General features: G+C 34.8%; 1 protein-coding gene across 2 annotated transcripts; it reads left to right on the top strand.

Moving 5' to 3' along the window:
• The first annotated feature begins 4857 nt into the window (after positions 1-4857).
• Positions 4858-20082, top strand: LOC114713078 (uncharacterized). Of its 2 annotated transcripts, XM_028897657.1 has the most exons (16): positions 4858-5299; positions 5497-5580; positions 7504-7577; positions 7700-7733; positions 8506-8564; positions 8856-8970; positions 9352-9389; positions 10362-10459; positions 10648-10703; positions 11512-11794; positions 11949-12061; positions 14372-14428; positions 15026-15091; positions 16195-16269; positions 18592-18675; positions 19696-20082. In XM_028897657.1, exons 1-15 carry the CDS (start codon positions 5171-5173, stop codon positions 18652-18654), a joined length of 1344 nt encoding a protein of 447 aa, XP_028753490.1. In that variant the 5' UTR covers positions 4858-5170; the 3' UTR covers positions 18655-18675; positions 19696-20082. The 2 variants fall into 2 exon arrangements, with proteins under 2 accessions (XP_028753490.1, XP_028753491.1); XM_028897658.1 differs by lacking the exon at positions 4858-5299 and having other exon boundaries at positions 5562-5580; positions 8490-8564.
• Positions 20083-20565: the final 483 nt, after the last annotated feature.

Below are 20565 nucleotides of genomic sequence, written 5' to 3'. Positions count from 1 at the left end.
TGTGTTGCATTGGCGACAATACTTAGAGAGGCAAAAGTTTCTCATTAAAACAAACCAACAAAGTATTAAGTACCTTTTGGGGCAGAACCTAAATACTTCTTTTCAACAGTTTTGGGTGACAAAGCTAGCTGGGTTTGACTATGAGATTCAATATAAAAAGGGGAATGAAAACTCTGTAGCTGATTCTTTGTCCAGAATGCCTAGATAGCAACTTATGCACATAACTTTTGATACGTCCTCTCCTGAGTTACTGCAGAAAATAAGAACAAGTTGGGAGGACAATGATTTTGCCGCCACTCTTCTCAATAAGGTGCAGCAGCATAATGGAACTTGGAGGCATTTCACTTGGGATGGTGAATTACTAAGAAGAAAGGGGAAGCTAGTCATTGGCAAGGACCAGTTCCTTAGGACACAAATCCTACAATGGCTCCATTCTTGTCCTCAAGGGGGCCATTCAGGTATACAAGCTACTTACAAAAGCATCAAAGCTTTATTTTGGTAGAAAAAAGTTGATTAATGATGTGACAGAATTTGTCAAGGCTTGTGATACTTGTGCTAGATGTAAATATAAGGCTATTGCACCCCCGGGACTACTACAACCTCTCCTTATTCTAAGCAGAGTTTGGGAAAGTGTGACTATGAATTTCATTAAGGGACTTCCCAAATCACTTGGCAAGGACACCCTTTGGGTTGTTATCGATCGCTTGAGCAAATATGCTCATTTTATTCCTCTTTCTCACCCTTTTTCTGCTACCACATTAGCTCAGGTTTTTGTGGATCAGATTTATAAATTACATGGAGCACCTACTGAAATCATAAGTGATCGTGACCCTTTGTTTGTGAGCAACTTCTGGAAAGAGTTTTTAAGGGTACTAGGGGTTGATCAAAAGCTTTCCTCTGCCTATCATCCCCAAATAGATGGCCAATCCGAGGTGCTGAATCACTGTTTGGAAACATATTTAAGATGCATGTGTTGGGAAAGACCCAAGGATTGGAGTAAATGGGTTGCACAAGCTGAATGGTGGTATAGTACTTCATTTCATTCAGCTGCAAAGTCTACACCTTATGAATTGCTTTATGGGCAGAAACCGCCAATCCATTCTCCCTATTTACCTCATAATTCAGTTTTGGATGCTGTCGATAGGAGTTTTACAGCGAGGGAGGAAATGATGGGTCTTTTAAAACATCATCTCAATAGGGTAGCAAATATAATGAAGCAAAGAGCTGATCAGGAATTTGCTATTGGGCAATGGGTTTTCTTAAAGCTATAGCCTTACCGACATATTTCTGCTACTTCTAGGAGTTCTCAAAAATTGGCTCCTAGGTATTTTGGCCCCTACAAGGTGATTGGGAAGCTTGGAGCTGTTGCTTACAGATTAGACCTACCTCCTGACTCAAGAATTCATCCTACTTTTCATGTCTCTCTGTTAAAGTTGTGCCCAAACCCTTCTGTTAAACCTAGACATCCACCTCCTGATTTTCCTGAAGTGCCACCAGCACTAGTTCTAGAGAAGATTTTGGGAAAAAGAAATGCTAGAAAAAGAAGGAAGTTAATTACTAAAACATTTGTTCAGTGGCAAGGTTTACTAGATGAAGAAGCCTCCTGGATGCCCCTCTGTAGTTTTCAGCAACAATTTCCAGATTTTGTTATTATTCCAAATCTTTGAGGGCAAGGATCTTTTGGGAGGGGAATATTGATGTATTATTATAATTATTTTTAAATAGTAGTAGGAGCAACGGTCACTAACCGTTAGGAGAGTTATTTAAGAAGGATTAGTTTTGTAATTAGGCCTGTAGATAGACACGATCAGGGTACCCATTGTACAGTATTGATTTTCATGAATATACAGCGTACTATTCAGTATGCTCTCTGTTTTTCTCTCTCGGATCACCCCTCCTCTGATTCTCTTCTCCTCATTCCTATCTTTCTCCATCTTTCTCCTTCCCTGAACTCTCTTCTATCTTTCTTTTCTATTTCTATCCTATCACTCTCCGTTAGTGGGAGCTCTTTTTCCCGCGCCTCTCTTCGGCATTTGCCATGGGAGAGGACGTCCGGCTGTGTGTGTGAGTTGAGGGCGTGTGTGTGTCGTGGTCTGTTTTTTAGAGCTTGTTAGGAGTGAAATGGAGAAGCATTTGTTTTATAGATTTGAGAAATTAGGACTGACAGGTGTTGGCCAAGGTAGAGCCAAGTTAGTTGAGGGCAAATCCCTAATAGAAAAAATATCAGAGTGATGGAGACTGAGATGATCAAAGGTCGCGATGCAGAGATTAAAGAGTGGTGAGGATGATTGGTTTGCAAAAGCTGGCATCTCACTGCTAAAAGAAATATTCAGAAGCAATCTCTACTGTAATAGCGTCAATCCGAGTGCTCTATTTTTCCGATCCAAAGATGGTGAGCGATTCAAGGTTAGGTTGGAGCTATCTTCATGGCTTATGCATTCGTTGACTCCAAGATGGTATTGGTATAGTGATGAAGGCTTTCTAAACCTAATGTCTCTAAGGTATGCAGTATGCTGATTCCTGCTTGGTCCTGATTTGTTTGTTGAAATTTTGTATCATCTTGATGAGTTGGAACTGGTTGAGAAGAGCTTTTGAAATATATAATAACTATCCTTTACATGGGAAAGAAATGGAAGGAAAGGAGAGTCGAATGAGGCTAGATTTGATTTGGAATGTAATTATCCTTCTATTTGCTATTGTTTTAGCTGAGAATCTAATTTGGTCCTTTTATGTTGATTATGAGGAGAGTTTGTGGCTGTAATATTGCTTTCTCACTAACAGGGATGGATTTGTCATGAAACTAGTATTACCTTTGTATTTTTGGTTTGCTTTTATTATTTGCAAGAAAAGAAATTATGCAAACTTGGGACAGGTTGTTCTAAAGAAGCAGGATGATTTGAGATGGGTTCCACCTGGAGAATATGATTGTCTTTTGATGTCTCTAGTATCTTTGGTTATAAATAGAGTGTTGTGGTTAGATGTTGGTGCTCTTAGGCTGAATGATGTATGGTCTCGTTTTTGTATGCTGCTTGTCCTGGAGGTCCATTTTGGATTCCAGTGCATTCCTATCTTGTTTCAAGGGAGTAGATTAAAGCTGCGATTTAAGATGCAGCATTGGCGTTAAAGAAGTTGGGAACTTTTGTTGAGCAACTCTCAAGACTACCACCTTCTATAGCCGTTTTCTTGTTTGTTAAAGCATTGGAAGTTGACTTGCATTATTCAACTATAGAGTGTTCCATTTTACTTTCTCTTTTTTTTCCTTGGTTTTTGTGTTGATGTTCTGTAGACTCTTTTTTCTTTGAATGATATGAATATATTTCTTTAGCCCAAAAAAGAAAAAAAAGAAGCCTTGTTTTGATGGCCATTGGTTCTAACACATTTTTAGAACCTCAATAAGCCAATCACCTCAAAAGTACGTCGATTGCTTGCTGTTGTCAAATTGATTTGTATAGGGCTGGTGTGAGTCCAATCTGCCAAAAATGCCAAGCTAAGGATGGACTAAAAGTGAACTTGTTATTAAATAACCAGTAAGCTAACCCATATTTATTTTTTTATTTTTAAAATTTTATTAATTATTATAATTATATTATTATATATTATATTCTATCTAAAAAACAAAAAAACGTACCTATCGTTTATTTAGTGCTTTCAATAAAGTATTTTAAAGAAAAAAATAGAAGTTTCAATATATTTTTTATACTGGATAAAAAAATTAAAAAAATAAATAATTGTTGACAAATTAGCAGGTTAGGATGATTAAAAGCTAATCTATCTGCAAGCGGGTTTTTAAGGCCACACCGCATAGCCTCAATATGTCATAGGCCAAAACCCGTGAATTGAACCGTTTTACCACATCTTTATTTGTCCCCATCAACATTTACAGTTAGCAAATAAAGTTAACATCTCTAAATTTTAATTATTTCCACATATACCCATCCACCTGCAAAACCAATGGTTACTGTCGCAAAGAGGGAGGGTTTTTGCTCCACACTAAACCCATAAATTCCCTATTAACCTGAATGCAAAGAAAATCATTGATTGATCTAATACTATAAGATTTAGTTAGAGATTCCATTTGATCCTGAATATAAGATCTCAATTTATTTTATTTCCTATATTTATTTATTTTTTTCAAAACAGCCTATGAATAATAAAATAAAATAAAAAGTAAATTTGGAAGTTAAAAATATTTTTATGCTTTCAAATAAAAAGTACAAAGAACTTTTGTCGTTTAATAATAATGTAAATATAAGATTTTCTTATGTGATAAAATTTGATTCTTTAGCATGGCCTTTAAAAAGTGACTCAGATAATACCTTAGGCATGATCTAACAATCAATTGCTTCTAGCCAGCTCGTTGTATTTTAACGACATAATTTTTTTTTTTTTTATAAATGGAAGTTCATGATTTTGATGTCAATCGTAATCTTAAATCATTTAAAGTTAAAGTATACTTTTAGTCTTTTTATTTTATATAAAGTTTTATTTTAGTCCTTTAATTTTAAAAAGTAAATTTTTAATCTTGTAATCCTAAAACTGTGAACAAAACATGATGATATTGAGCACTTGAATGCTGATAAAACATTACTAAATACTAACATATTAAGTTTAATATTCAAAATAATCATGATTGTCATAAAAAATTATTATTTAAGACTAATAATTTTAGAGTTAAAAAATTAAAAGAACAAATATATTTTTGAGCTGTGATGTAATCATTTGGGTCTGCCTCTTAGATAAAAGAAGAAAAGAACGGTTTTGAGAGTGATTTTAAATTTTCAATCCAAATGTCCCCAAATTCCTTTTTTTTGGTTTTTTCTGTTGACCAGTCCCCTAAATTCGAACTTTGGTTGATTGTGTTGTGATTTTCTTTTTTTTTTGACCTTGATTGTGTTATGATTTGATTCATGTCAACCAAGCACTTTATTTCACACTTCCGGATCGTTCTTACGTAGGATTTTAGAGCATATATAATTCGGAAACGTCGCATGAGAGATCAGCAGATGAATCTGGCGAATTGTGAATTCCAGGAAATATTGATTTATCGAGATAATCAAATCGGTTAAAACGAAGGACAAGCAGTCAATCTAAGAAATTTAGTTATTGGGTTTTCGGATTTGTGCTGGTGTTGGAGAGTGGAAGGGGGTTTTGCAGTTGTGCGTGGGAGCAGATGAAGAAGGACAAGGGAGTGCTGATTTCAAGCCCCAATAGTGGCGAAGACAGTGACGAGAAGCAAGAACCGTCGTTTGGCGTCAGATTCTCTTCTCGGAACAATTCCTCCAAATACGATTTCGTCAAGGTCTCAATTCCCGTTGAAGTTCGTTCTTAATGTAATTAGGAAAGTAGCAAGTTGGAAAAGTGAATCTTTTTCATGTCACTGAGGATTTATCTCATGCCCCTGGATCATGATGAGCAAGGAGCAGAGAACGACTCTATTGATTATGTCTGATTTTGCATTCTTTTCTCTGAAACTTTTGGTGGTTTTTGAATTTGCAGGTAAAGGTGTGGTTGGGTGATAATGCGGATCACTACTATGTTCTGTCCAGATTTTTGCTCAGTAGAATGCTGACCGTGACCAAGGTGTTGTAATACAGCCATTTAAATTATACTTTTGTCATATGATTTTTCCCTATGTATGTCTTGATCATGGAAAATGTGTTCGTAAATTTTACAAAATAACTCGTGTTGTTTATTAAAAAGTAATACAAGCATGGAGCTCACATGAAGCCAGAATTGATTTGAAAGAGATAAGGATGTTTTATTATAGTAGATGATAAATTGGATTAATCCTGTTGATATTCTGCCATCCTGGAATGATTGAAAGTCTTAATGAGGTGCTATATGAGAGTAGGAGATAGAAATAAATTATTTTGTTTGAACGTTATCTGCTATTCAACGGGAAACTCCTCTGAATGCGGGGAGAATGATCTAAGATACTTAATCAAGAGTGGATAAAACAGTATTTTGGGAGAATAGTTATAGATTCCCTTCTCCATTGTATCATGGTGCGATTGGCAATTTAGTTGCCATAATAGCAAAATATGCTGCTGGTTCTGGCAGGTGATGATACTGCTTGATTTCTGAGAATTTGGGGTGTCGGGCTTGGAAATTCTTGAGGATGTCAAATTACCCTTCTTATAACTTGTTTCTCCTCTTCTCTGTTTGGATTCTGTGTTTGGGATAGAGGTGGTGGTAATGAGAGAACTGAGACTCAGGGACAGGCAAGAGCCTTTCTTTTTGTGAGTTTGAGATGTAAGTCAAAAACCTTTTAAAGTAGCTGCTGGTTTCATAAATATACAAATTGGAAATTATTTTAGAAAGTGAAAATGAGTACAAAGGAAAAGAGTTGTCGACCTTGCATTCGGTGCTACTCATGGGAGCTCATAGATTTTTATTTATTTGAAGTATTACAACTTTTCACTACCCTGAGTTACTTGATGGGGGAACATTTTTCTAGGAGGATATCTGAGTGGGGAATGCATCTTTTATGGAGATTTCCCCATGTCTCCGGCAGTCTCTCTGCAGTCTATCTTCATGGTGTAATTGAAACATTGATGATGATGATGATGATTCTTGTATTCTATAATTCCATTTGTGAATGGGATTTCTCAATTTTTAGGAAATATCAGGACAGGATTATTTAGAACACTAATCTCTGGTTCCTTTAGAATTTATTCAATTTCACACCATCCACATAGCAGAATATGGACTCCAGAACGTTTTGTTGTTCATGTAAATTATTCATTCAGTATCAGACTCATTATTCTAAATTGGATATTTTTTTGCTGGAGATGTTCATTTCATATTTTAAAGCTCCCTCTAAGGTTAGGTGGTTTGTCTGGACTAGAGAGTTGATGCTAATGTCATGTTGCGGGTGTTGGAGATCTAAAACATTTCTTTCTGCTGCTACTCTGTGCCATGCGTATGGATAATTTGGAGTCAGCTGCTTGCCTCTTGTTACATTGTAGGATAGCTGTCCTGAGATTATATGTTTGTTGTTTTTATTGCTCATTGGGTGCACCAGCCCTGAACATTGGAGGGGTTTTGTTTGTGAGGTTTAAAGGTTTGCTGTTTTGGAAGGAAAAGTGGCCAAATCCATGTGGCAATGTTCTGTTTTTACTGTGTTATGGTGTATTGGTTGGAAAGAAACATCTGCAATTTTGAATGCGTATCTTTATTTCTTGAGCTGCTTTGGAAAGGATAGTCTTTATGACTTTGGTTTGGTGCTTCTCTGATGGGCTTATTAGTTGATTTGTTTTTCTCTGGGAGACACTATTTATAAGTTAGTACCCAACTTGAGGGCCTTATTTTCTCACGTTCGCATCATATAATTGATTTGCTCAAACTAACCTTCTATCACACTAAATAAACCAAGTTAACATGCTTAACAAGTCACATACTCTTGTATAATTCTTTTTTAAACTTCTATTATGTTTGATTTTGCCTTCAAGATCTGAGTTTGAGTAGGCGACGTGTACTAACACAAGGACATTGTGATTTCAGATCCCAAACCATGTGGCTGTTAAAATTGCTCTCGAACTCAAGAAGGTGCTCATAGACAACAGCCTTCTTGATGTGTATGCCACTCTCCTCCTATGTTTTCTCTTTCCTTAACGGTTTTTCCTACCCTTTTTCTTTTTTCCTGAAATCTGGTCAACTTGTGTATTAATTCTTTTTACATTGTGATTCTATAATGCAGCTCTCAGTCTGATTTGGAAGCTAATCTTTTTAAGGTATATTGGAAACTTTTGATCTGTTTAATGCATGGCTTACACTACTTTATTGGTTGTCTATATGTTCTTTTTTATACTTTTAGTTTGCTTTTGGAGTGACATATCATGAAATATTGAACAAGAATAATTTTTCACTTCTGGCTTTTCTAGAGTCATAACATTTTTTAATTTTTCAGCATTCTAAACCTGTATGTATGAGTAACTTAAAAACTCCATATCAAGATGCCACTTTGCGTAAGGATTGATTTGATTGTCTCTTGGAGCTTGCTATGGTTGTTTTACTTTATTGTGTTTATTGCTCAAATCGCAAAATATATATTCTACGTGCTTGATTCTATCAATCTTTATACCAAACTGGATATGCAAAGAGATTTGAGAGCTCTGTTGTGTTTTGAGCCTTACTATTTTCCTGTTTAGCAGGGCTTATCTTCCTCTATGCTGTGCTTTTCCTATTCTTTTTCCTATAAAATTCCTTTCCTTCTTTTGGAAGTTTTCTAATTGAATTTGCTGGGGCTTCCCATATCTACATAGGAATATAGGATTTTGTGTCTTCATAGGAGGAAGTTGAAACTTCTCTTTTCATTTCATTGCAAATTTTTTAATGAAATCATAAGGGGTGGATTTCTGTTGTTTCCTTAATGATAATATACATTTTTTGAATCAATTGATGTTATTGTGGATTTGTTATGAGCTACCATGACTGGATTTCTGTTGTTTTCCAAATGCTGATATAATCTCGTCAAACTTTCTAAATAGGACTCTTTATGTGCAGCTTATGGAGCGGAGAGGGTATGGAGAAGAGTATATAAATCGTTATAAGATGATGACAAGGTTGGTGTGCCAGAAGTTTTGTTTCAAATGACCTTGTTTTGTTCCTATTCTGTCGGTCCAAATGAAACTTCTACTATACAAAAAATTTAGCTTTACCAAAAAGAAGTATCTCTCTTTTTCATAGGTTCACAAGTGTTTGATGTTTATATTTATCTGAGTAATAAAAAGGCTTTCATGGCTAAGAAAAAATACAAAGAAGAAAGGAAGGAAGGAAATTCATGAATCATAATACCTTATATAGTAATTATAATGATCATTCTTTTCATTTTGCTGCCATCATCTGTCATCCAGGTTTCACCACCAAAGAGTACCATTAGTAATACTTGTCTGTGGAACTGCTTGTGTTGGGAAATCTACTATTGCTACCCAGCTTGCACAGAGACTAAATTTGCCAAATGTCTTACAGGTAGGCTTTGTTTATCTGCAGCGTAACTGCATCTACAGTAATTTTTTAAATGCCGTTTTTTAACTTGGTACCTAGTTAAACCCATATATGTTAGTTTTTAATTTTTGGGTGATTATTTTATTACAATGTGGTGGCTCAGTCTCAGTTTCTGTAATTCTCCCGTAAAATGTTATTTTATGTCTTCTCTTTGATGTAGACTGTTGGAAATTACTGTTGATGCTAAGTTATTTTATTTGTTGTAATTTTAAGGAAAGTTTAAGTTCAGGGTTGAGCTTGAGTGCTCTAATCTAATATGAATAGAGTTATCATATTTGAATAGAGTTATCACATTTTTATTAGGATAAAGTTACATTATGACATTTTTCTTGTTGATGCTTGCAGACAGATATGGTGTATGAATTGTTGCGCACATCTACTGAGTATGTCCTAAACTTCTCTTTTTCACTTTTGTGTTGATTGTACTTTTTGTTTTAATTAAAAAAAGATGTAAAAATTCATTCATGAAGAGGCGTCTTATATAGAGCATTTTAAGTCCACGTTTGACCCTAATTTATTTATTTGTGAATCATGTTAACAAACTGTTGCTGAAAATTTGTAGTTAACTTGGCATTGGCCAGTGGATATATATTAGGAAGGCAAGACTTGAAAGGATATAGATGCTTGCTAATGCAATACTATGCTTAATATAATCAGGTTAATTTTCATGTTGATATTGATAAATGCAAATGCAAAACAACTTTAACTTGTACCGATTTTACTTTCCATTCATAAATGGTAACAATTATTGCCACAAATCTAAGACAGTGTACTCTTTCTAATGGAGATCATTAAAATGCATATCTTGGCTGTGGTATGCCTATTTCATCTTTCGTGTGCTCTTCGGTTGCCAAGAACCTTTGGCTTAAGCAGCAACACACACTCCCCTTAAGTGGAAGGCTGTGGGATCTAGCCTCAATGGCTCAAAGTGGTTGCGTGAGTCCCCCTTCCCTGTGGGGGATGGCTAGGTTAGGGGTAATTTCTTTTTGAAATAATGTAGTAAACTTATCCATTCCCTTAACATGACTATGTAGTGGTCTTATCCATTCCCTTAAGGTGACTAAGTTACTCCTCAATCCCCATCATTTTTGTATTTGTTGTTTATAGAAGTGAACTGCACTTGCCACTAACGGTCAAGGATTATATGGCTCACCTATGCTCAAACTTAGGTTAGCAATAGTTACAGCATACTTATGCACAATATATTCATGATCCGAGGAGTGCAGTGGATAACATTTTAATCTAGCATTTTTATTTTATGTGATGACTTTGGTGTTTTTATTACTTGAGTGACTAATCATTATCAACGTATATTTGTTCTCAACAATAATACGCATTTTCTTGTCTTTATGTAGTGCACCACTGGCATCTACTCCTGTATGGTATCGAGACTTCAGTTCGTCAGAGGAGTTAATAACTGAATTTTGTAGAGAATGCAGAGTTGTGCGTAAAGGTATAATTAGTTCTTTCTTGCTTTGAATTTTTTTTTACTTAAAAAAGATTTGTTTTCTATTATGGTTTAAAAACCAATTGGCTTATTATTGGAAAAAATATATTGTTTTACGGATAATGCTATGGATTTTCTTTCCTTAAAGGAATTTTTTTTTTTTGCTGGCTAATTATGTTTTTTTTTTTTTAAAGGTTTGGCTGGTGATTTGAAAAAAGCTATGAAAGATGGAAAACCAATAATTATTGAGGTATGCATGAACTAATATTTATGGAATTTGCTTGTTTGTTTCTTAAAATCCCACCCATCAGATGTTAGGTTCATTTCTAGATGGACACACTCATACAAGCAAAATTTGAAGAAGCGTACGCTTAAAATATTCTTGTTTCTTTGAATTCTAGAATGTGGTTGTGGCTGGTTCGGTTGTAATTCTATATTTGTCCATGAGGATTTTTGTATGTCTTTTTCATAAATTTATGTATAATTTTGTTTTTGCTCACCCACATAAGGGATATTTAATGGCTGAAATGAACTGAAAGTGGAAAATGGGAAATGTATAATTCTATGTGGATTAAAACAAAATTTTGGGAATTTGCAGGTTTTGTTTCTCAGACAACTCTCAGATTTTTATGTGTGACTATTGTTTGAAAAGTGACATGTCCGACACAAATTTGTTGTTAGGCCTTGATAGACCTTGATCAGCCTTGGCATGTTTTATATTCCTCTGGTCCTATTTATAGGGCAAAGAGAGAAGGTTTTTTTTGGTCCTATTTATAAGTCACTTTATTAAATTTTTACCATGAATGTACCATATTATCCTTCATTTATTATAGTATAGATTTTTTTTTTTTTTTTTGAAAGGTGTATATATTAAATAGGGGTAAAGTTGAAAAATTGCTATATTTTAATGAAGAGTTAATGTAGTTTAAGGTTTTCTTTGGTCTGTGTGAAACATGTTAGAAGTGCATTATAAATAGGACCAGAGGAGTATGCATTTAATTTATTTGTTTTGAGGATGGTTCACTTTCTTTCTCTTTTTCTTTAAATAATTCTTCCAGGGGATACATCTGGATCCTAGCATTTACTTAGTGGATGATGAACAAAAATCACCCTCTAACGTATCTGTTGAGACTAAGGAGATATATCCAGTATCTGTGGCACCAGCTGATAATGCTACAGCTAATTCAGAGAATAATCATGATGGTGTTTGTTGTGGTGATGAGAATAATGGTGACTTAAGGCCTCCATGCACCAAGCAGGAAATATCTACTGACCAAGTTGAATCACTATCGAATTCTGTGCAATCCACGGATCTAGCGGGAAATATCTCTGCAGATAAAGGTTTGTTTCTTTTGTTCGTCTTCTTTGTATGCTTTTAGTAGGACAGTTGTGTGCAAACATGTAGTGGAAGTCATAATGTGTATATAAATAGGCATTCATGTTTCAATTTTTACTTGAGATTTTGATGGTTGCAATTAAGTTTATTGTTGTGCAGGTGGTGCTCTTAGAGAACTGGACACAGACAGAACTAGTGTTACAAAGGAGAAGTCAGGTTCCAAACCGGTAGTTGTGCCCATTGTCCTGAAGATGGCTGAATTTGATCACAAGGTTTTTTTCATTATGCCCATTGCTTTATGATTGTAACAGTTATTTTCGTTGGAAGGCGTCAGCTTTATGAAGCCCAAACCGACTAAGCAGAAGAGTTTACATTGATTAATGTCATTAATTAATTTCTGATTGTAATCTCTTATTTTTCCTATTTCCCATGATCTTAGGATGACCGATTGATCAGATTCTACTTTGTTTTTCGGATTGGGTATCCGTTATTTACCTCAGCCAAATTTCATTTTTCATAAACAGTTCCTATTTTCACTTACAGTTTGTCTAACATCTAAAACTTAGCTGGTTACCCAAGTTTAGTGGCTTGGTGCTCTTTGTCTATTTCTGGGTTATTCCATTATTGAATAGGGACCTATAATTCCATCAATGAAAGTTCAAGTAATTTTCAGGATTGTTGCACACAACATCTTCTATTCTAGTATTGGTATATATGATAGACGAATATGATCATGGTCCTCATTATTGTTAATACAGCATCTACTAAGGTTGGTTGCATGGGTTGTACAATGCTATTGTACTTCATTGAGATCCCATTCCTATTTGGTAACTTCTTTGAATATCCTTCTTGATCTCCCTCTACACCTCTTTATAGGGCAAAAGACTATACAGCGAAATCCCCTCACTAATCTGGCCAAAAAAAAAAAAAATCCCCTCACCACCATCTCTACTGACTTTCTTTGCACGTCCAAACCACTTTAAGATTTTCTACCTTTTTTCCCCCTCAATAAATGCCTTACTAACTTTTTTTGTATACAATCATTATAGATCTCATCTTTCTTGCGCAACCGTGCATTTATCTCAGCATCTCTTTCTCTACCACCCTAATTTTTGGATCTTGTTGACCCTTTAATGTCTAATAGTTACTACCATATAACATTGGTTTTTTAACGGTTCAATAAAATTTTCATTTAAACGTAGTAGGTGCTTTGTGTCAAATGAAATGATTCTTGTTGCTTTCATTTTAATACATAACATCGTCAATTTCACCATCTTGTATTACCGATCCTGAATACCCTAATTTTGACAGCTGTGGTATGGTCTGGTCTCTAATTTTTACCATGGCTAATTTTGTTTTTTATTGCTAGGGATGCCTGTGGTTGTTATTATGATGGAAAATGAGAGATGGAAAATTTTATTTTAAGGCAAATTAGAATTTGATTGGAGACTTCTTAAAATACATCCAAACTAGGGAGTTGGAGGGAGAAACTTACTGTATTGGTTTATGTCCTTGCTCATGCTGTCTTTCCCTTGGTTTGAGCAATTCATTCTTTGATCTAAAGTTTAATCCTTTTCTTTTTTGGATCTGAAAATGTACTCTAAGCTAATGAAACACTAAATCTGAACTATACTAGGGCTGAACAGCCTCCAAATTGCCTAAAACCTTGTACACTTGCCTGAAAATTTCTTTTCCTTTAAGACGTTATAAACTATTGGAAATCATTATTGATTTTAATTAATTTATGTTTAGTTATTTTATTTTTTATTTCAATGAAGGCTTTTCTTTTTGGATTGTGTTTCTTTACGTTTAGAATAAAATTAGAGTATGTGTTCTCTTTTAGTTAGGATAAAGTTATCTTATTTTGTATAATTATGTGTTTTACTTGGTGCAGGAGTCTATCCTTGTTCTTTTATTTTCTATAAATGTAACATTACTTCTATTTAATGAAAATAAGTTTATAGGTAAATGAAAGCCTGAACTTGTGCATGTACCTCAACTTCAACCTTTATACCTAAGTCTGTTTTGGCCTCCTAGTTGTGGAGGCTCCTGAGATCTTTTATTAGTGGGTTTTTTTTTTTTGAAAAAGAAAAAAATAATTTAACCGAACTCAAGTACATAGGTCTTGGTGTTGGGTTCCATCATTTCTAGCCAACTTCTAAATGTTATTGTTGGAAATGGGCATGGCACCACTGTTAGACCCACTAGGGTTTTTAACTTAGTTATCTTCTGTTACTAGTTTATTATTTGACTTTTTATTTGGTATTCCATTTTCTCTTATTTTATGCATTTTTTTTATCCTTCTAATAATGATAGTTTAGCCAATATACTTAGCGTCTTATTTATATAATTTAACTTCCTTAATTCCTCAAATAAGTCATTGGGTTATAATTCCGTTATCTTATTCTAATATGTTATTTACCGTCAGATTTTACTTTTCCTTGATTTTAGGAGGTCTTTAGATTATCTGATTAGATTATTATTCTTCTCCGTTTCTATATATGTATTTGACCCTATCAATAAGAAATCAGAGTATAGTTTGCCAAAGTATTCCGTAATTTAATGAAACTTTCAAATTGCAGGCATTACTGGAGGAGTGGATCTCCAGCCGCTCATTTAATGATAAATGCCCAGGCCAGGTTAGATAACCCTCTTGTATGGCGCACATTTTATGATTTCTATTCCAAAAAAATTAAAAATATATAGATTATGGAGAACGAACTTTCCAAACTTTGAGGCTTTGCTGACATCTTTTAGGATACTGGAGAAAACTAGGAATATTGGTTCAGAAGAACATGAATTCAGTGGCATTAGGGTGTGTCCAAGCTGAGAGAAGGGCCAGGACTATTAGGGACTACCTGACTTGCTGCCTGACATGAAATGTTTTAGTTCGTTTATGGTTCCTTACGTTTGATTTTCTATGGGATTTTATTTTATTACAGTTAGAGAGTGGTTAGAAGACTTATGTGTGGCCCATTTGGTTCCTTTTATCGAGTTCTTTTGCTCCATAATATTGGTTCTGACAATAATTAGATCAGAGTTGAGAGATATTATTGGCGAAGTGGTTTTGGTTGTGTTTCTCTATGTGCAGTACATGCATATTTATGTTTTAAATTAATTGTTTTATTAGATATCAAATATTATGAATTTCTCATATGATAAATTAGATTCAAATAGAAAATTGGTTTTGTATATTCTTGTTAGCTATCTTTTGAAATCAATTTTACAATTTACAGGATAAAAATAAACTTATACAGAACTTGAAAACCATACAAGATTATCTCTGCTCATTCACATCACAGGTATGTCCGACAATTTGCCTTCCAATTAGCTTGCATTTTTTTTGGATGGTGATACATGTTCTGTATGATTTATTTCTATTTCTTTAGTGGAAAGAAATGAGAGAGGGATGAAAAGAAAACCCTTTGTGGGAATTGTAGTCAGTGAATTCTGATCAACTTGGAACATTGTATTCATAGTCAATGAATACATGACACAGTATTTGATTATCGTAATTGGAGTTCCTAAATACAGCCATTATAGTCATATCCAGCTCACTACACATTGATTCCAACACTCACCATAAGTTGATCTTATAGATTATGGCCACATTTGTTACATATGTAATACACAATCTACTTAAGGGCATAATGAAAATATTTGCTAATTGATCGTTGCAATTAACATAGCTACTAGTAAGAGCCCCTGAGTGCATCTTTTATCTAATGAAGTGATTAGTTACTTTACTGATGGTAGCATAGCCTATTACTACAACACCACTAAATTATGGGGGCGTGGGAGCGGACAAAACAGTTTGTACGGAGATAGCAGTTCTGTCATTTGATAATTGAAGTAAAAGAAGAAGCTTATTATATGACAACTGTAGATGTGTAAGTTGAATACTTTTTTAAATAGTCTCACAAGACAACTGAGTTTTTCCTTGTGCAGAATTTACACGAGAAATTCTCTAGCGTTAACTAAATACTCCTTCTGGTTCAAAAATATAAACATCAAACTTTAGAGGGCCTTTGTTTTTTTTTTTTTTTTGGTTATAAGCTACTATTTGAATTTGTGTTATCATTTAATGAATTTTTTCCATTTTTACCCTTAATCAATTATATGTCTCTCATATATTTTGTTTCCACTTATTCTCTCTCCCACCTGCCCTCTCCATAAATAAAGGCGTTTTAGGAAAATAAGTTGTATTTTTTTACATATTTATTATCTTTAACCAATTTCATCTATCTTCTTGAAGTGCGTAAGTTAGTTATTTGATGCTTATCTTTTGAACTAGAGGGAGTAATAAATTGATATGAAATTTCATCTCCTAATAGATTTAGCAACCAAAGTTCCTGCTTCTTGTAGTAATGTGGAAATTATACATCTCTATCGTCTCATGTTGTAGGGCTTGACTGTGGTCAATGTATCAGCAACAACATTCCCTCAAACACTGGACTGGTTGCACAGCTATCTTCTTCAGGTATGTTTATCCGAGTTTGTATTGATTTGTGCAGTTTTCCTCTTTCTTTTTTTTTTTTTATAAGTGCAGTTTTCCTTTTTCCTTTGTCTTTTTTTTTTTTTTTTAATTCTTTTGGAGAATAAGACAGAAAAGGGAGTTTTTCATACGTTGGGGGGAGGGGGTGGAGGAAGCAAAGTGGAATTGAAATGTTTTGTCTAGTGTGGCTTACTGTATTTAGTTGTAATGAAATGGAGACGGTATAAGCAGAAGGTCATTCAATAAGATTTAATAGAATTCTGTATTGGTGGGCAATCTTAAAACGGAATGGTCAGCTTTATTGTGTATTGATTTATCATTTATGTTATCTGCTCTTGTTTTCTTTGTTCCTGGTTTAATATAAATGTAACCCATATCTCTTTTGTACTTCATTTCAATGACCCCCCCGGGGGGGCTTTTTCTTGTCCGTTTTGTTCTAGTTGGGAGGGATAAAAAAGGGACCGTATCAAATTTCAACAAAAATTCAGACTCCCTTTTTCCTCGTGCAGTTTACTAGGAGATAAAAAAATATTTTTTAGGAAAAAAAAAAGAATATTACCAGAGTTAGGCAGATTAAAGACAAGAGTTAAAGAACGATAAAAAGTCCTCCTTGAGAATGCTGAGGAAAAAGAAAAGAAATGCAGTGAATAAGGCTCCATCAAATTACTCTTGCATCTTAAATCAGATGTGTTCCCTAATAGTTGGTATAAAATATTATAAGCCAATTAGTTTATATTGGTGACAATTTGTTCTAGCTTTATCGACAAGTTTCTTTGTATCCGATTGAATGAAACGTCACCATGCCACAAGGAACCATTTCACAGAATCAAAGTGCCATTTCACCAGGATCTTAGGTTTTGTCCGTTTTGCAAAGGAGTTTATGAAGATGGGGAAACCAGTGTATATTTTTTGAGTTGGATTTGATGAAAGCTTGTGATTGCGTGAGTTGGAATTTCCTCAGCAAGGGTCTTCTGCCTGATCTTTTTTGGGTTATGGTTGGTGTGTAATAGATGATCGAGAAAATTAAGGAACTCTGTTCCTCACTAGACTGGGGAAAAAATATCTATCGTCAAATCAGTTGGGTAGGCTGATGTAGGATCTTTAGTAAATTGGTCTCAAAGAATATGGTTTTTGGTGGCTAAATGGCTTCCTCAATTTGTTGCTTCTAAATTTCTACCGTATAGCACACCAACATAAAGGATTTAGTGGGAGAGGGAGGATTACTAGTGACCTTCTTAGGATCTAAGAATAATGATGCTAGCTCCAAAATCACTGTTTTCGGTCAACAGTGTTGGTTCCAAACGAGCATCTCACGCTGGGGATGCGGAACCAGTTTTACTCAGAATAATCAAAGCTGCCTCCACCACAAGTGTTTCCCCGCAGGCTCAAACCCATGACATTGTAGAGCTCCTCCACCACTGAGCTTTAGCTTGCTGACGACTTGATCCTCTCTTTGCTAGTATCCGGGATAAAATTTAACTGAGTAAAATATCAACAGAACACAGCAGTGAAGTACTCTTTTAAAGTAAACTTTTGTCCATACCTGCAGGCAATGACATTTTATTAATCTTAACAGTATGGTATAACCATAGTTTCGTCCTCATCAAGAGCTGAATTTTTGAAACATTTTAACATAGCATTAGTTTATTTTTCTTATTTAGTTACTTAAGTTCAGTGGCTTTGATCCAGTATCGATACTGGTTCTTGAAAGACTCCATTCTGAAATTCAATCCTAGGGATGGGTCGCCTGCTCAGGGGCTTTAAAGTCCCACATGTGTAGTCTCAACCCTTCCCGGAAAGGGTATATTCACTTTTAAATAATGCTAAAAACACACTTCATTGCATCTCCGATATTAACTCTGAGGTCTTCAAAACTGTCAGACATTGGGAATCTCAGCCTAAAATGGCACCGGTTGATTTCTGTTGTAGTATGATCGACTATATTCAACACTTCAGCAGTTGGCCTGCTATGTCTATCACCTTCAAAAAAGTTTAGTTGATATTGATAACTAATCGATTATATCCTTTTCAGCAGCTCTGCAGCAGGTCTTTTTTCATGAGACATTGCAAGATGTGTAAGTTATGGTTGATCTAAGAGCAGTGCCTAAAAACAAAGTAATTGTAGCATTATCATCTATTACGTGTGGGTGTTGTGTTAATTTTCAAAGTGCTTTAAAGTTGGAATAGATCAAAAGGATATGTATTTTAGTGGCAAATCATGCATTTTTTGTTCAAGTTGGGTTTCTATTAGAATTATTACAAGTTGGTAGTGACTGGAAGCTGTTACTTAAATTTGATTTCTTTCAGTGTATTGAGCAAGGCATTTCATCAGTGTCACATGAGAAAGGTCCACAAGTAGCTGCAACATAAATCATGTAGTGAGTCTCACAGGTATGAATTTACTGCCGTTAGTTTTTAATTGTTCTCTGGACTAAGCTCCTTCAATGTACTGATTGCAAATTAGTGACAGCGATGTGCACTCCGGAAATCACTAATGAAAAATTCTTTATTAGAGTATGCCTCTTAAGATGTCTAGACTAAACCAATGAGCAGCCATGTAAACATGTTAGTGGTGGGTTCACTGGAAATGAAAAATTTACTTGGCATGTCCGCGTAGCTACTACTTATTGGTTTAGTCTACTTGTCCAAAGTAAACTTTATCTTAAGAATGTGCATGGTTCATATCTTTAGGGTTTCCTGGATTGTTTTCCTGTGCCAAATGATTCAGTCAAACTGTTGCCTTATTTTTTCTGGTGGAAGCAAGTAAAATCTCGAGTTGAAGCATGTCAAGAGATCAAACTTATTGCGGTCCTTTTGTGCCGTGCAAGTACACTGCATGTGCATGCACGCTATGTATTTTCCATTTATTACTTCTTACTTTCTTTTAATCGAAACTGAGGAAACAGAAAATACAAACACCACCGTTCAACTTCAGATCATCTCTGAACAACCTTTTAATCAGCAATAAAATTAAAAACAATTATATCCCTGTTGTTTCATTATTTAGCATTGGAGAATTTATTCTTCTTCTGTTTTTTTTTTTTTTTTTGCCGTCAGCATTTGAGAATTTCACAGTTTAGGTTAGGCAAATCTCACTCCTATGCGAGGTTTTTTTTTCCCCAAAAAAGAAAAAAATTAACCACCTTAATTTATTTATTGAACTAATGAAAAAAACATGCCATGTGGCAAGAGACAAGGGGTGAAGCGGTATACCCATTGACAGAAAATGAACAAAAGGTTTTAAATGCTTAAGGGGGAAGTTTAAGGGGATAATTCTCAAAAGTGAAGGTGCATTATTTACATTTTTACACGTTGAGATCGTTCCCCTCTAGTGAACCTCTATTTTTGCCTATAATTCAGCGTTCTGTTCTGTGGATTGAACCACACTTTATGAGTACATGAATGTTGCAGAATAAGCTTGTGAAAATCAAGGAGGGGGAACGAGCCTATTACAAGGACGTGTCTGAAACGAGCTTTTTCCTAGATGCTATCTCCAGAACTGATGGTCGCTAGCCTCTTGTGATTATGAGATTCCACTGAAAGATCTATGCAAGGGAACAGGGAGCAGCTCATGTTCAGGACAAAGTAATTATTTGATCAATTATCTGTTGTAGTCAAATAATGCATATTTTTCAATTATCAAGTCCACGCAATCTTTTACTACCTGAAGTGATTGTAAAATCATGTATCTTAAAGAGACGTCTGGTATGCTTTCATAACAATCATGGAATCGCCCGAGTGGCCCAGCTAGCTACGTCGGTCTGATCTATTTACCCTTTAAACGGTGTTAATTTATTATATTTTAGAGAAAATTAATCTTTTAGGTCTTGAAGTTTTGACTCCTTTAAAACTCTGTTCCTCAACTATAACTCATTATGACTCAGTCCTTGAAAGTTTAACTCGTATAAAACTCAGTCTCTCATCTTTTTTATTTTTAATAATTGTCTTTATCATCTATAACTCATGCCAAGTCATCAGTGAGCCATCCTACATGAAAGAAATTACAGTTATAAATTCTTTTGTAGCTTTCCAGCTTACCTCCCCACAGGGATTTGACAAAAAAAAATTGAAAAAAAAAAAGCTTCAGATTTACCATGAACTTGGATCAGAGATGAAGTATGAACGGTGACACTGCTCTCCCTCACTCGCCTTCTCTCCTCTTCTCGGCAATTATCCTCAAGACAATTAGTTTGTGAATATGTTGTGAATGTGAATGTGTTGGACTTGTAGTTGTCTTGTGAAACTCTCTTGTTTTTGTTGCTTTCAAGATGATTAGTTTGT

This window comes from Neltuma alba, unplaced genomic scaffold (assembly GCF_004799145.2).
Source record: "Neltuma alba isolate B1F8T4 unplaced genomic scaffold, ASM479914v2 tig00011416_pilon, whole genome shotgun sequence".
Classification (NCBI taxonomy): Eukaryota; Viridiplantae; Streptophyta; class Magnoliopsida; order Fabales; family Fabaceae; genus Neltuma; species Neltuma alba.
Note: the sequence above shows the minus strand (reverse complement) of the source record. Positions and strands in the feature narration are given on the sequence as shown.

Excerpts from the sequence above, each read along its gene's own strand:
- LOC114713078 (XM_028897657.1), top strand. The coding sequence starts at position 5,171 with ATGAAGAAGGACAAGGGAGTGCTGATTTCAAGCCCCAATAGTGGCGAA. Across the intron at positions 7,578-7,699 it reads GACAACAGCCTTCTTGATGT|CTCTCAGTCTGATTTGGAAG; the intron begins GTATGCCACTCT and ends TCTATAATGCAG. Across the intron at positions 10,460-10,647 it reads ATGCAGAGTTGTGCGTAAAG|GTTTGGCTGGTGATTTGAAA; the intron begins GTATAATTAGTT and ends TTTTTTTTAAAG.